This window comes from Saccopteryx leptura, chromosome 6 (assembly GCF_036850995.1).
Source record: "Saccopteryx leptura isolate mSacLep1 chromosome 6, mSacLep1_pri_phased_curated, whole genome shotgun sequence".
Lineage (NCBI taxonomy): Eukaryota > Metazoa > Chordata > Mammalia > Chiroptera > Emballonuridae > Saccopteryx > Saccopteryx leptura.
In genome coordinates this window covers 167,874,124-167,890,608 of record NC_089508.1, presented here as the reverse complement: position 1 = coordinate 167,890,608, position 16,485 = coordinate 167,874,124, and the positions used below count along the sequence as shown (strand labels likewise).

Sequence of the window (16,485 nt, the reverse complement as noted above, 5' to 3'; positions counted from 1 at the left end):
CCTTCTGTATTTGCCTTTTTGCCTTTAACATCTTTTATTGTCATTTAATTTAAATTGACAACTCAGTATTGTTTCATAATGATTTGAGATCTTATTTAGTCGAAAGTTCAAACTTTTGATATTTTGACAACTTCCCCAAATCAAATTCCTAATGCAGTCCTTTAACCTCAAAATAAATTTGAGATTTTAAAGGGGGCCTATGGAAAAATATCAAAGGATTTGCCTCTCACCTTTAAAAGGAGATGTTAAAATAAGTAGGTTTATTATTTTAAATTAATGTTAAATTATGTGGGAAACATTGTCAAGTAATAAGTGATAATAAACCTTTTCAGGTTATAAGTATATGGATCTGTTATTAACAGAGGTAGTCTAAACATTGTTTGAAGTTTCTAGAAATTTGTCAATGCTCTCACTGTCCAGTTACCATGCTAAATGATTTTATGCCACAGAAATAACTACATTCCTTATCAAATGAACTCTCATTAAATTTTAATCGTGGCCAGTTTTGCCATTTTTAAAAAGGGTTTATTTTATTTTTGTCATTTATAGGCCGATACTGTTTTACTCTGATGCTTTTGTGATGGTGTCTGATCTTCATAGTGATTCATGAAAAGGACTCTGATAAGTACTCTAGAATATAGTTTCTGATAACTTTAAGATCATAAAACTGAATTGGGTGAGAATTTTCAGAACTATTAGAGAAACTGCATTCAAGCAAAATAAGAATTAATAACATGGCATTGAATGAACTGATGAGGAAGATTATAAGTTTTTTCAACTTGTTTTTGAAACAGTGCTGGTCCCTTACCCCCCCCCCCCCCACACACACACACACATTTAAGGAAACCTTTTCCCTCTTTTCTCTTAAGCTTCCTACAGTTTACAGTAACTTTGTAAAGTGTGCCTTTGCAAACAGAATGGAGGCTTTGACCTTTTCTCCCTACCTGATTCCTCCAGAATTCAGAAACGTATTGAATATTCTTATTTGCATGTCAAGAGAATTAACTGCATGAGTCAATAAGAATTTGTTCTCCTTATAACAGAACACAATTAAAAACGTTGGTTAGTTATATTACCAAAGCTTTGACTGGAATGCCATATTTGAGAATATGCATAATCACAGATATGACAGGACAGTTTTAAGAAATTAAGTTTGACTTTATAGAGCCACTAAAAGCCCTTTGGTAAAACCAGCCTGGTAACTTGCCAACAGGACTCCTGTTAGCCTCCCCAGATGAGTAAGAAGGGCCACTTCCTGGCAGGCCCAGGAACCTCAAGATGCCCTCAAGAAGAGAGGAATTCACACTAATCTGTATTCCAGGCAAAGTCCTACGGTGAGTTCTTGGCTTGGTTTCTTAGCCTGGAGAGGCTTTTAAAAGTCCAATCTAAGGTTTCTTATGAAAAGTTCTAGCAAAGCAGATTTAAAAGGCTTATGTAGGCTCAATCACTATTCTTGCTGCACTTGTGTAAATAATCAGGCCAAGTGTCATGAGACTAGACTTATTTTGCAAACAAATTAGTCTTTCTGTGATTATCCTTGATAGAAATGAAGGTGACTGGGAGGAAAAGAAATTACATTTCATAGACAATTGTAACACACCTTGTGGATATCAGATTCTAGTCCTGTTTATTGTCTTTGAGGTTTTGTTATATACCTGTAAATTGAACTGGACCCTGAATTGTATCAATAGTTCCCTCAAATATCTGGTTGCTACTCTCCAAACTAATGTTCCCAGGGTTCTCCCATCCTTCTGATTCGGATTCTCCAAGAACAGAGACTGCCTCAAACCTTTTCGGAAGGGGACCACAGCAGGTCTTCCTTACCACCCAGATGATGACCAGACTTGGGGATTTGAACCTTGGGGCCACGTTCCCCAATCACAAAGGGCTCCTCTAGACTCTTGGAACTGCACACCAGCTGAAGGTCTAACATTAAACTTGACTAGATTGTTTTCTCGCCAGAAGAGGATGGCTCTCCTAAGATCATGGATTAAGATCTTCATCTCCAATATCAAAACCTTATTCCTTTTACTTTTCTGCTGATTGTTTTTTCTGTCTGTTAATGCTTGGGAAGGCAGTACACCTTCACTCTGGCAGCCATCGCTGAAGCTCCTGGGCCATAGCTGTACCACAGGGATCCCTAGACTTTCTAGCTGTGGTAGTCTTAGATGGGAGCTTTGCTCTAGATTACTTACTAGCCGAACAAGGAGTAGGCTGTGCCATTGTAAATACCTCCTGCCACACTTGGATCAATACCTCTGGTATTGTAGCAAATACAAAAATTAACACACAGGCCACTTGGCTAAAATGGGGGTATGCTGTCAGGTATAGCCTTTGATTTATTTAATATGAATTGGTTTGGTTCATGAGGGCCCTGGGTAAGGAATATCCTTAAGTATCTCTTGGCATTACCCTCCTAATAGTTACCATTGTAGTCTCCCTGTGTGCTATGTTCTCTCAAAGGTCTTACCTACATCTTTGTTGAAACCCTCAGCAGCGCACAGATGGTCTCACTGCACTTGGAGGAACAGAAACAAGTTAAACAATGAGTTGAACAGTGAAAACAAGTTTCCCATGGGTCTGGCATCACACCCTATGAGTTTCACAACGAGACAGAGCATCTTAACTTCCGTGTGACTGAGAGGAGCACCAACACCAGATTTTAGGTCCAGCTCTCATATATGAGAAGATGAGCAAAAGGGGAGGATTATTAAACTAATAAACATATATTAGTTTATATATATATGATATATAAATTTAAATAACATATATACCATAGGTTTTTTGCTCCATAAGATGCACCTGACCATAAGACACACCTAGGGTTTTAAAGAGGAAAATAAGAAAAAAAATATTCTGAACCAAATGGTGTATTAAAATATTTAATAAAATATACTACAATAATATTTCAACAATGTAGGCCTGACCTGTGGTGGCACAGTGGATAAAGCGTCAACCTGGAATGCTGAGGTCGCCGGTTCAAAACCCTGGGCTTGCCTGGTCAAGGCACATATGGGAGTTGATGCTTCCTGCTCCTCCCCTGTTCTCTCTCTCTCTCCCCTCTCTCTCTAATAAAAATGAATAAATAAAATCTAAAAAGTAAATAAATATTTCAACAATGTAAACTCAACAGCAGTATTTTTTTTTTCATTTTTCCAAAGCAGGAAACGGGGAGGCAGTCAGACAGACTCCCGCATGCGCCCGACCGGGATCCACCTGGCACGCCCCCCAGGGGGTGATGCTCTGCCCATCTGGGGCATCTCTCTGTTGCATCCAGAGCCATTCTAGCACTTGAGGCAGAGGCCACAGAGCCATCCCCAGCGCCTGGGCCATCTTTGCTCCAGTGGAGCCTCGGCTGCGGAAGGGGAAGAGAGAGACAGAGAGGAAGGAGAGGGGGAGGGGTGGAGAAGCAGATGGGCGCTTCTCCTGTGTGCCCTGGCCGGAGATTGAACCCGGAACTCCTGCATGCCAGGCCGACGCTCTACCACTGAGCCAACCGGCCAGAGCCTCAACAGCAGTATTAACAACCATTAGCACTGTTATTAACAAATGAGAAGAGACTTTAATGTTCAAATACTCTTCTAGTTGTCCGGGAACCCCAGGAACTCATCATTGCTAGTGTCAGAATTTAAGAAGCTCAGTTGCTCACAATCACTGGTATCACTTTCTTTGCTATTTTCATATATGATACCATCTTTAGTGCTGTCTAAGTCGGGTCAGGAAACTTTTTGGCTGAGAGAGCCATGAACGTCACATATTTTAAAATGTAAGTCAGTGAGAGGCATCAAATATGTTTAACACTAAATATAGTGTGTCCATAAAGTCATGGTGCACTTTTGACCGCTCACAGGAAAGCGACAAAAGACAATAGAAATGTGAAATCTGCACCAAATAAAAGGAAAACTTTCTTGGTTTCATACTTATTTAGTGCAGTTCGATGTGGGCTCATGCACAGATTTTTTAGGGCTCCTTAGGTAGCTATCCCATATAGCCTCTACAGACTCGTCACTGACTGATGGCCTACCAGAATGGGGTTTCTCTACCAAACTGCTGGTTTCCTTCAACTGCTTATCCCACTGAGTAATGTTATTCCTATGTGATGGCACTTTGTTATAAACATGCCGATATTCACGTTGCACTTTGGTCACGGATTTGAATTTAGTGAGCCACAGAACACACTGAACTTTCCTCTGTACCATCCACATCTCGACTGGCATGGCCGTGGGCTGCTCCACTGTATACACGGTGTTACATCATCATCTGCGCATGTGCACATGCTGCCACATCATCCTACAGAAACTGGGAGGGCTTTCCTTTTATTTGGTGCAGATTTCACATTTCTATTGTCTTTTGTTGCTTTCCTGTGACCAGTCAAAAGTGCACCATGACTTTACGGACACACTGTACAAGTAAATGTGTGCATTTTATGTAAGACCAACACTTTTAAAGTATAATAAGTCTCTGAATTCTTTTTAATAACATTGTTATGCTGTTGCTAACTGATGATGAATAAAGTACTTCTTACCATTAATGTGACTTCTGATGCTGCATGGTTTTGCTGATGACTTTGTAGTCTGATTGATATGTGGTGAGGTTAAGCTTCATGAAGGCATTGAGAATTCCATCCATTAAACGTGATCGTAGATTGGTCTTAATGTTCTTTAGATGTGAGAAAGACTGCTCACATGCATACAGAGAGCCAAACATTGTCAGTACAGCAATACTCACATGCTGTGGTGTGTGGTATGTGATGAGAAGCATGTTCCAAGTTTTGACAATCAGCTGGTCCGTGGGTTGAAGTTTTTTCATTTCTCCCCATGTGTGTTTGCTCACTCTACTTGCTGTCGTACAAGTCTTTCCAAATCTTTATTCAGTGACTTGAACTTATTCACCCACATGTCTGAGGCCTTCAGGTCAGCAGCTTGTAGCTCAGAATCTCTAATGGAGACACCGGAGATGTAACTCAGGTCGGCACTGTCCACTGCACACTCGTGTGGATGGGTGATGAACTTAAAAAGATGAGTGTGCTCATGAAATTCTTTAAAGCATGCTTTGAATGACTGCAGGAGATTAGATGTGAAGCCCGCTAGCTGCTAGAGATCAAGATGTTGAGCTGGGTCACTTGCTGTGCATGTATCTTTAAACTCTCCCAATTTTTCAAAGAGTAGTAAATGACCTGTTTCAATGTCTGCGATGAAGAGTTCCAGCTTGTTTTCAAATGCAAATACTGCTTGTTGAAGGGATAAGACTGTATTTCCAATGCCTTGCATTTTCACATTGAGCTGATTCAGATGTTCAGTCATGTTCACGAGATAGTAGAACTTCAGTAGCCACTCAGTGTTAGCTAACTCAGGATACTTGATGTTTTTCATTTCAAGAAAAGTCCAGATTTCGCTCAGACAAGCCACAAAATGGCTGAGCACCTTCCCTCTTGACAACCGACGCACATTGCTGTACAGAAGCAGACCAGGATAATTATTCCCAACTTCATCCAGCAGTGTTTTAAACTGGCGATCATTTAAAGCTCAGGCAACAATAAAGTTGACCACCCCAATGACCAGTGACATCACCTCACCAAGCTGCTTGCCCACATCTGAGCACAAAGCGCCTCCTGATGTAGGATGCAGTGAAAACTTAGGATGGGTCTCTTTTCATGTTCACGAAGAAGCACTACGAATCCTGTTTTTCCCCACCATGCACTGAGCACCATCAGTACACACAGAAATAAGTTTATCCATCAGTAGATTTTTTCTTTAGTGAACTTAGTGAAAGACTTGAATAAATCCTCCCCTCTTGTGTCTCTTTCATAGGCAAAACAGTAAGACTTTCCTCATGTAGTGTGTCACGGACAGCATACCTTGCAATCACGCTGAACTGGGATAAATGTCTTACGTCTGTTGACTCATCCAAAGTGAGAGAAAAGAATGGTGCTGCATTTATGTCCTTCACTTGTGTTGCCTCAATTTGATTTGCCATTATGATGATATGATCGTGAACAGTTTTTGCTGACAGAGGCATGACTTTTATTTGTTTGATTATCTTTTCTTTATCCAAAAAGTCATCAAAAAGTTCATTGGCAACATCAAGCATGAATGTTTTGGCATACTCCCCATCTGTGAATGGCTTTCCGTTTTTCACAATTGCTAAAGCACCAGCAAAGCTAGCCGAATTCCAGTCACCTTATTGGGCCCAAACACGGAGTTGCTGCTGACTAGCTTGCACTCTGCACTGTAGCTCTTGACATGCTTTCTTCCTGCTGTCCCCTGCTGGATATTTCAATGCAAAAGTAGTATGGTGTGTGTTGAAGTGCCGGTTTATATTTGACTGTTTCATCAATGCAATTTTATCATTGCATATTAGACACATTGCAGAATCTGCTCTCTCCGCAAAGGCGAATTCCTCTGTCCATTCCTGCTGAAAAGTATGATACTCCTCATCTTTTTTTCTTTTAGCCATCTTCTTTGTTTAAAGGGTTTCTGCAATTAGCTAGCTGACTACTTGATTAAAAGAAGGGAAGTTTACTTCCTGACCTCACAACGACCCATGTACATTATGCATTATCCAATAAAAATTTAGTGTTGTCCCGGAGGACAGCTGTGATTGGCTCCAGCCATCTGCAACCGTGAACATGAACGGTAGGAAATGAATGGATTGTAATACATGAGAATGTTTTATATTTTTAATATTATTATTTTTTTTATTAAAGATTTGTCTGTGAGCCAGATGCAGCCATCAAAAGAGCCACATCTGGCTCGCTAGCCATAGGTCTAAGTCATTGCTAATACCACTTTGTTTGAATGACCATACCACGATTTCATTCTTCACTAATGGCCATGATGCTTTCACCCATTCCACAAATGTGAGTGATAGTGGGTCTTTTCATTCATCCAGCTGGTGTCAGATCATGATTACCAGCAACCATCCATTTGTTGTCCTCTTCTCACATAAAGACTTTAAACGGTTTGTTGATGGAAACGTCGAGAGGTTGTAACTAGCTGGTAAGACCCCAGGAATTACAGCTAGATGAGTCTTCACTTCTTTAAAGTTTTTTTTTTGCGGTTTCGCTAATATGTGCTCCAAACTGGCCAAGCACTAATAGAGCAGGAAGTGACGCCAGCACGTCACACAGAGCTCCAGCAGCTGCAGCGCAGTCCTCCACCGCTGCAGTGAGCCTCTCACGTCTGCCCTCGGTGATGCCAGGTGAATGTGCCCACACAACGTTGTCGCTCGCCTTCTCTCCTGCCCTGCATGCAACCGTGGAAACCAGACTAGGAGATCACTCAGCAGATGCCAGGGTTCCACATGCCACCCTGGCAGGTTAAATTACGCTCCCACTGGAGCTCATTCTACATATGTTTACTGGCCTAGCGCCCTGCAGCAGCTAAAAAAAAGGAACATTCGCTCCACGAGATGCATGGCCATTTCCGCCTCCACTTTTGGGGGAAGAAAAATGTGTCTTATGGAGCGAAAAATACGGTAAATATTAAAGAAGGAAGCCATTAAACTTATGTGGGTCTCATGCCATGGTGATCTACCAAATTCTAAAAGTTTTGATTTTGGCATACCCAAATCTAGACCTGTTACAAAATCAGAATGCTAAGGACAGCCAATCACAAACAGCAACTAGGCTTTGCACTACAGCCAATCAGTAATTTCCATACTTTGCTCCCCCTTTTTCTCTATAAAGGTCTCTCCCCAAGCTCCTGCTGGGGGAGCTCTCCTAACCACTTCCGGTTTGGAGCCGCCCAATTTGAATTGATTTTGTTGCCCAAACGAACTCTTAAAATTGAAAAAATAAAATTTCTTTAAGAAAGATTATTGGGTTGAAAGGAATGGATTTTTTTTAAATTTATTTTTACCCTGATTATCAAAGTAAGATAAGTTTATCTTAGACAATTAAAATATAATGAAACTAAGAAAGAAAAAAATTGTTCAGAACCTTTCACCCACTGGCAATCAATGTTAATGTTTTGACATTATTTCTTCTGACTTATGCTGTTATTTTCTTCCTTAGTAAGGTTCAAAGATAGGGACATTTTAAAGGTTTTTCTGTAGGACACCCAAAATTGTTCAATGTATCAATTTTATCCTCTGTCCGGAAATGTGTAAGTTGTGACTGTTCTGAAAACATCTAAAAATTATCAAGTAAGCATGATTCTTTCCAAGCTTCCCATGTTTTTTGTCTGGTTCACTCAAAGTCTGTTGTGAACATTGGACAAGCCTTAAAAAAGTATAGAACAAGTGCGACTTGGAAAAACTCATTTCCAGCTTTTGATTTCTTCACATAATTAAATGATTCTTTTTTCATTGTCAGGATCCCGTTTCACTCAATTGTGTCGGTATTTCTAACCTACTTTTAACTTAACAATCTTCCAGGTGGCAGAAGCATGATTGTGCAGATGCATCAATGCCAAGGCTCTGGTTGAAGTCCACCCTTCTGACAGGCTACCTTTGTTAATGGTGTTCATTTCCTGGGCAATTGACAATGCCTATTTGACACATAGCTGTGGAAGTCAGCTCACTGATCCTTCCAGATGAAGACAGGCGACTGGTCATTTATTCATACCTGTTTCCTGGGGTGAATAGAAGAAAACGTTCCTCTCTTCAGGGCTTCTCAATCTTTTTCATGGTGTGACACAGAAAATCATGATATTTGTTCTGTACACTGGAGTAAATGATGAGGGTGATGCAGTCAGAGGTGACTGCCTGGAAGCGGGGCCGCACGTGCCGGTCCTAAGGCCTGAGGGGTCCATGTCCCAGCCTCTGTAAACCATGCGTGGTACAGCGGGGCCAGCCCTGCCTCCCAGGGAACCTAGAGAGAAATGTATCTTCTGATGTTAGGAAGAGCATATCTATCTTTTAAAAACAATTTTTTATTGACTTGAGGGAGAGACAGAGAGAGATTGATTTATTGTCCCACTTATTTATGCATCCATGGACTGATGTGTGTGCCCTGACTGGGGATTGAACCCACAACCGTGGTGTACTGGGACAACACTCCAACTGACTGAGCTACCACATCAGGGCTAATTTTTTTCTTTTTTAAAGGTACTGTTTCTCTGTCTATGTGTTTAGCCTACTCTTTGTATTGATCACACGGCGGGCCTTCTCACTGTGAAACCCCTCCTTCGTAGAAATGTATTTTTCTTGATGACTTTCTGATTCTACTAGACCTCTTTACTAATGTCCACAGATTATGCTTAACTTTACTTTTAAAAGTTTTATTTATTTGATTTCTCTCACTTGAAACTCATTCATTCAATGATTCTGACCGGAGTTCTCTGAGGTCCCAGGCCCTTCGGTAAATCCTGGGGTAGAGAGATGGTAAAGACAGCTCTGATTAGAAGGCGCTCCCGCTTTAGCGGAGGGGACCACAGGAATCCAGGTAAAGAAGACAACAAGCACTTCACAGAGCAGGTCCCAGCCCCATGGCACTCTCCCTGGGGCAGGTAGGGAGGCTTTCTGGAAGCAGTGACATTTGAGGTGTGACTTCAAGGAGGAGGGGAAGTTTGACATTTCAATCAGGAAACAGAGTCCTGGGTGAGAGACAGAAACGGGCGGGGGGTTGAGAAAAGGCGAGCTGGTCGGTGTGGGTGTGCCGGGAGGAGTAAGTGGACAAGGCTGGAAAGGAAGGTGGGGTTGGGTTCTGAGGACCCTTGCCTACAGAAAGGAAGGGTTAGGACCTTCTATGCAAGAGAGTGACATTTGCAGACTTGTGCTTTGGAAACCTGGCTCTGGCCTGAAGGTGGGGACCAGACTGTGGATGAGAGGGAAAGTCATTAGGAGGCTGCTGCAACTTTGAAAAGAGAAGTGGTGAGGCCTTGACCTTGGGTGGATGAGTGGAGACAGTGGTGGTAGAATTCCTGGGCGTGGCTGCCAGAGTACGGAGTACCCAGGAGAGAAGTCCGCCTGGGCAATGAAGTCGATGATGTCGTTAGCAAAGACAGGGTGGGAAGTTCAACCCCCACCGCTCTAGCTCTTCAAACCCAGCCCATCCTTTTAGACCCAACCCAGGGGCCTGTGTTTACAAGGCTTCATCTGCCCCACCCATGACCCCTCCTTCCCGTCCTATTCTGCTCTTTTCCCAGAATAGCTATTCTGGGAGTCGGCAGAGGAGAGTTTGCTCCCTAAGCAGGGGGCTGTTTCCCATGTGTTAGCGCTGTTTCCTAAACCAGCTTGTAGTACTGTCATTCTCAGGCCCGCGTCAGGCTTCCCCGACACTCATCCCAGCGGCTGTCCCGCCGTGTTGGGCACAGCCAGCACCTAGGCAACGGGTGAGTGCTGTGCTTGCAAATCCTTTTTTCCCTTTCTTTTGTCTTTTAAAAACAACAACAAAAAATACTTATTGAAGTATAATTGACATGCACAAAACTGCCTATATACAATGGATATAAAGTGGGAGTGGTCTGGGTAAACACGGAGGCCGAGGGCCCAGCTCCAGGACCGGGGGCTTCCTCTTCTCTAGGATTCCATGAGACACAGTTTGAAAACTTCTGACTTGGTAGACTGGCCCTGGGTTTGGGAGTCGGAGAGAACCGAATCTGAATCAATCCCTGCCCTGGTACTGCCTTTGCTAGAATACAGTGGATAAATGGGGGAACTGCTTACCCCATTTGTAAATCAGGGACAATAATACATTCATTGCAGGGTTGTTGTGAGGACGAGGTAAGATATTGCATGTAAAAATCTCTGGCATTTATTGAATGCTTATTAGGTCAAAGCTGTTGGTAAGGAGAGCAGGACATTTGCTAACTGGTTGAGTAACTGATCCTTATTGAGCTGGTACTTGTTCAGTCTAAATAAACCTACTCAGGCTCCTGTTAAGAAAAGCCAGGGTCGGGGCGAAGTTCTGGGTGAGTTTGGGATTCAGTGGGGACCCAATCTTGTCTTAGGCTCTCTCCACTCCATAAAGCCCGAGTCGCCTGCCTTTGCATGAGGGTCTATCAATATTTAATGTGCGGGTGTCAGTTGCTGTAAACCGAGCACATCCCAGCAGCGACTTGAATTAATTATACGCAGGAGGAGAGAAAATAAAGTGCCTTTTTCTCAGAGCCCCAAGCTTCACCGGCTCCAGCGAAGCCCGACGGCGCCGAGGGAAACCTGCTGATGGAGGACCCCGAGAAGAAGCCGAGCCAGAAGAGTGACGGCAAACCCCGGAAAGTACGCTTTAAAATCTCTTCCTCCTACAGTGGCCGAGTGTTGAAGCAGGTCTTTGAGGATGGGCAGGAATTAGAATCGCCAAAGGAGGAATACCCTCACAGTTTTCTCCAAGAGTCCCTTGAACCAATGGATGGTGTTTATGGGTCTGGGGAAGCCCCCAAACCCCGACCATACTCCCCTAAGCTGACTGCTCAGAGGATCAGCGTGTTTAGAGAGGGCAATGCCTATACCTTGGCGGGCAGCCAGCCTTTCTTCAACGATTACAAGGCAAATGACCATAAGGTTGGTATTGCGCATGGTGTATACGCTTTAAGGACTACAGTGTGCGGAGAGAAACACCTAAACGTTTCAAATTTGTATCATGCTCACACTCCGGTACAAGCCAGGGCTATAGGTTGTAGGTGCACCAAATGAGAAGTTGCTCTCAGAATAATATTTCTGGGACAAAAATAACATGCTTGATGACTGCTTATTGGAAAGTGCAATAAGCATGGGATAGTATTCAAATTCTATCCAGGGGAAAAAAAATTGTCACTGGGTCTTCGGCTGGGTTATCTCAGTAAGTGAATTAAATAGAGGTGCACTGGTTTTCAGGTCGCCTGGCTGACATATTAGAAAATGATGCAGCAACGAGTTGTCCTATTTCCTGAAAGAGCGAAGTGTTTGAAGGTGCTCATTTTACTCCAGGCAGTTATTCAGCTTGTGGTTTATTCATGTCTTATTTTTCCCCCCCTGCTGTCTCCCTCTTGCTGCCTGCTTTTTAAAAATACCTGTCTGCCGGTTAGTTTATTTATCTTGCCTTTGCAATCCTCATTAGCATGAATACGGGGTAGGTGGAGTCCTGGGAAGAGATGGTGAAAAGTAGATCAACCGGAAGGAATGTTACATGGGGCAGAAGTTTATGCTGCTGGTTCATTTGAAACATGCATTTTACTTGTGAATTTCAATTATCTTCTCTAGTACCATGGATAATCAAAAGCCCATACATGATTTTTTTTTTTTTTTTTAAGTTAAAAGAGCCTGGAAAAGTAGTCACGGATTTCCAAACTCAAATAGGAGATATGTACATGCTCTCTGCCAGTGGGACTATGAATATGTTTTCTTAAAAAAAAAAGAGAGATTAACTACAATTGCATAATGTACCAGGTTATTAATGAATAGCGCGTCAGGATTTGTACTCATCTTTGAAGTGTGAAACTCAGATAATTACTCTCTAATCATTTTTTTTTGGTAGTTTCCCAACGGAACAAATAATATATCTAAAGCAGAAGAATATATTGGCCTTGCTAGCACAGATAAAAGTATAATTATGGGCATGTCCACATTTATCAAAGATAACACGAGGGTTTTTAAATTTATTATTATTATTATTATTATTATTATTATTATTTGGTATTAAAGGGGGCTGGAATGAACAGCCCCTCATGTTACTGGAGTGGCTTATGCCTTGCTAAGCACTATTACATACTATGACATTAGGTCTTCACCACAGCCTTGAGGGAAAAGCCAGGTATGATCATTCCCATTTTGCAGATGAGAAACACTGAGTGCCACATTGCTAAGGGACTCACCCAATATTATAGGTGCAGAGTCAGAATAAGAGCCCAGGTCTCCTGATTCCCCATGCTTTTTGCCCTATGGAATATTCCCTTTCAGAGAATACGATCACTACTTAAAATGTTGATGATAATAATAATAGTTACCATTTATCGAGTGCTTATTATGTCCTAGGTACTTAGCTGTTTGTGCTTATAGCATCTCTTACCTAAATCTTATTTGTAGATGTGGAATTTACAAAAGTTGTAATTTATACAATACCTTGCATAAGGCCACAGTAGATAATATTGGACTACTTGATCTTCATAAGTCAGTATGTCCAACTTGGCATTCACGCAAATGTATGATTAAGCATGGATTTATAAAACCAGATGATTAAGCATGGATTTATAAAACCAGAAGTCTGAGTCTTCATGGCAGGATAGCTCAGTTGATTTAAACAACAGACTCCAGAGGCCATATTTCAGGGTTAGATTCCTGCTTGGTCCAGTTATCCTTGTTTTCTTTGTTGCCTGATCAAATGCCACATCCCAATCTAGCCAGCCTCTAGGTATGCAAATGGTCAGGAAGGATTCACACACCTGCATCCACTGAAATAGGCTGTCAATGTGGTAGTTATGGAAAAAAAGAAACTGAGAGCTGGTAAGTCATGATTTTTCAATAGTGAACCCAATTGTAAAATAGCCCTTAGTTGATATTGGCTATAAGTCAACCCTGGGTAATTGTTAAGCACAATAATTAAAAGTAAAGGCTCTGAACTTGAACAGATATCTTTATACCTAGGTTTATAACAGCTTTATTCACAATTGCCCAAAGGTGAAAACAACCCAAATATCCATCAGTAGATGAATGAACAAACAAAATGTTATCTATATTGATACATGTAATGGGATATTATTCAATCTTTAAAAAGAAGGAAATTCTGACACATGCTACAACATGGATGAAATCTGAAGACGTTATGCTAAGTAAAATAAGTCACAAGAGGACAGTTGTGTGATTCCATGTATATGAGCAGTCAGATTTAGAGACAGAAGGTAGAATGGTGGTTGCCAGGGGCTGGGGGAGGGAATATGGGGAGTGAGTGTTAAATGGCGACAGACTTTTATTTTGGGAATAAGAAAAAGTTTTGGAGATGGATGATGATGACAGTTATACAACAATGTGAAAGCTAATTCCACTGAATTGTACGCTTAGAAATGCCTAAAATGGTTATTTTATGTTATGTACATTTACCACATTAAAACTTATATATATATATGTATATATATATATATATTTATATTTTAAACAAGGGCTGTGAGGTCAGTTAAACCTGGGCTTGATGTCCATTTTACCACTTACCTGTGTGAGCTTGGGCCAGCCACTTAACCATGCTGACCTTCAATGTCATAATCTGCGATATGACAGTAACAGAAGTACCTGCTTACAAAGATTGTGGTGGTGATTAAAAAGAGCTAATACTTAAGAACTTAGCATTGACCCTGGCACGTTGTCTGAGCTCAGTAAATGTTACCTACCCTTGTGACCAGGTTCTTGTGAAAGACATATTGAGTCTTTTAAAATTATTATGTGATGGATAGAGAAAGTGGTTATAAGCAATCAAATATTTTATGGAATTGAAGCTGATGGAAGATACATAAAAAAATGGAAGGAAAAGGAAGAGAAGTACGATTTACTAAACACCCACCTGATACAGAATATGTAAATTCTATCTTTACAATAATTCTCTGAGAAAGAATTTTACAAATTGGAAAAAAACAGAAGTTCCTAAGGGTTCAATAATTTGCACATCTCACACAGCTCTCAAATGCTATTTGGATAAAATTTGAACTCAGGTCTGCCTACCTCCAAAGCCCACTGAGTTTCTAGTACCCAGTATGGGGTCTCTGCATTTAGACACAGAGCCATGGAGGGGTCTCATGGTGACTGAATGGCAACCTGGGCACGTTGCCAAGGATATCAGTGTATTATGAAGCTCAATCACACAGATGACCATTCTCGGCACGATGGAAGGAAACAGAAATTCCTGGCTCCATCCTGGCCCTCTATAATGTAAGGGTAGGCATTCCTCACAGGCCATTGGATGTAACCAGATAATGTGCAGTTTAGTTACACCCGGAGAGTTTCCTTAGACACATGGAAGAACTTGGCCGTCAGGGTGACTGAAACTTAAACACACCTTAAGGGTGATTTGGGGTTGTCCATCTTTGGAATGCATTAAAAATAAATTAGCTCTCCTAGGTGTCTCAGATATTGACCAGCTTCGAGGCAGGATGTTGAACCAGATGACCACAGGGTTTTTAAAGTATATTGAGACTTTTGCTTTGGAAAACAACAACAAAAATAACCCAGCTGTAGATGCAAAAAAAAACAAAAACAAAAACAAAAAACCTCCCTGGTAACTGAACCTCTTCAGTTATTACTGGAAGTGGACATGGAACCTTCCAAAGGTGCCACCATCTTTATCTCCTGATGTTCAGAAACTGATAGTCCAGAGTGTGAAACAGGAACCCCGCATGCATCAAACAGTAGGAAATGGAACCTGCCACACGATCCCTAGAGGAGAGGGAGGGAAAACAGGGCCAGGTAGGAAGTTTGTAGCTTCATCAATAATTATTGAAAACTCCATGGATGTTTCAAGGAAGGGGACCTGACTATTGCAGTCCCGCTCCCGCTGGGCTGAGACTGCCTATGTGCAGCATCTAACAAGATTCGGTTGATGCAGCTCTAGAAGAGCAGGCCGAGTATTTCCTGCCGAAGCACGGAGCTGTGTAGCAGGACTGTGCCGGCACTCCTAAGAGAACAGTGTTTAATAACAGCAGTAACAACGCCTACCCTTGGCATAGTGTCTTCAGCTTGTGCACACTCCATTTTATATATTCCTCCTAGCACCTGCACCCCTGGGAGATGATATAAGTAGCCTCAGGGAGGAGAGGCAAATGTTTCATTGCTTAATTGCCCCAGAAGCCAGCAGAGTGTTGGAACAGAGTCCTAACACCAGAGGTCCTAAGTCTTCACTTTTATGTTCCTGGTCTTGGAGATGTTAGTGGCACCCTGAAGAGAGGCTGGGGCAACAGGAAAGCGCTTGGGAATCTCAGGACAGCCCCTGTTTACATCCCAGTGTCAAAGTATTTCTATGTTTAAATAGTCTGTGGTAGTTAGTGCCTAGCAGCTAGGTGGCAACCCGTTTACAGATGAGCAAACTGAGGTTCTGAGAGGCCAGATGACTCTCCTGGGTGTCACAGTGGTGAACAGTAGGATCGGGATCCAATGTTGTTTTCCTGCGGGCTGTCCTGGCTCTGGGAAGAAACACGTGTTCTTAGTTGAGTAATCCCTCTGCTTCTCTACTGCATTGTGGTATTGTCCAAATTATTCCTATGTGGATGATTAAAATACACATGAAAAATCCAAGCCAGGGTACATAAGCTCTTAATAATGATGCTCTAAAAGTATATGTATGGACACCAACAGATTTTCAGCAAGATACAACAGAATACATATAAATTTGTAAATAAATATAATGATCTTATATTTGGGGGGAAGGTGCTTGTGAATAATTTAGTATAGGTGTTAAGGATATAGACTTCAGAATGAGACAGAGTTGGGTTCGAATTCCAGCCACAGACCCTGCATAACTTTGTCACCTTGAGAGGCACTTGACCCCACTGAGACTTGATCTCTTCAGCTGTAGAATTTGGAAATCATAGCATCTACCTCAGCCAAGTTCAGGGGAGAAGTGAGGTAATGCTTGTAAAATGCTTAGCA

At 41.9% G+C, this 16,485-nt stretch overlaps 1 protein-coding gene across 1 annotated transcript in view; it reads left to right on the top strand.

Annotated features, from left to right (window-relative positions):
* GRXCR2 (glutaredoxin and cysteine rich domain containing 2) overlaps window positions 1-16,485 on the top strand; it is a 72,943-nt gene that overhangs the window by 47,918 nt on the left and 8,540 nt on the right. Inside the window, exon 2 of the mRNA XM_066341698.1 lies at window positions 11,051-11,442. Within this exon, the coding sequence (XP_066197795.1) occupies window positions 11,107-11,442 (336 nt within the window). The 5' untranslated portion in view covers window positions 11,051-11,106. The remainder of the gene's footprint in view (window positions 1-11,050; window positions 11,443-16,485) is intronic.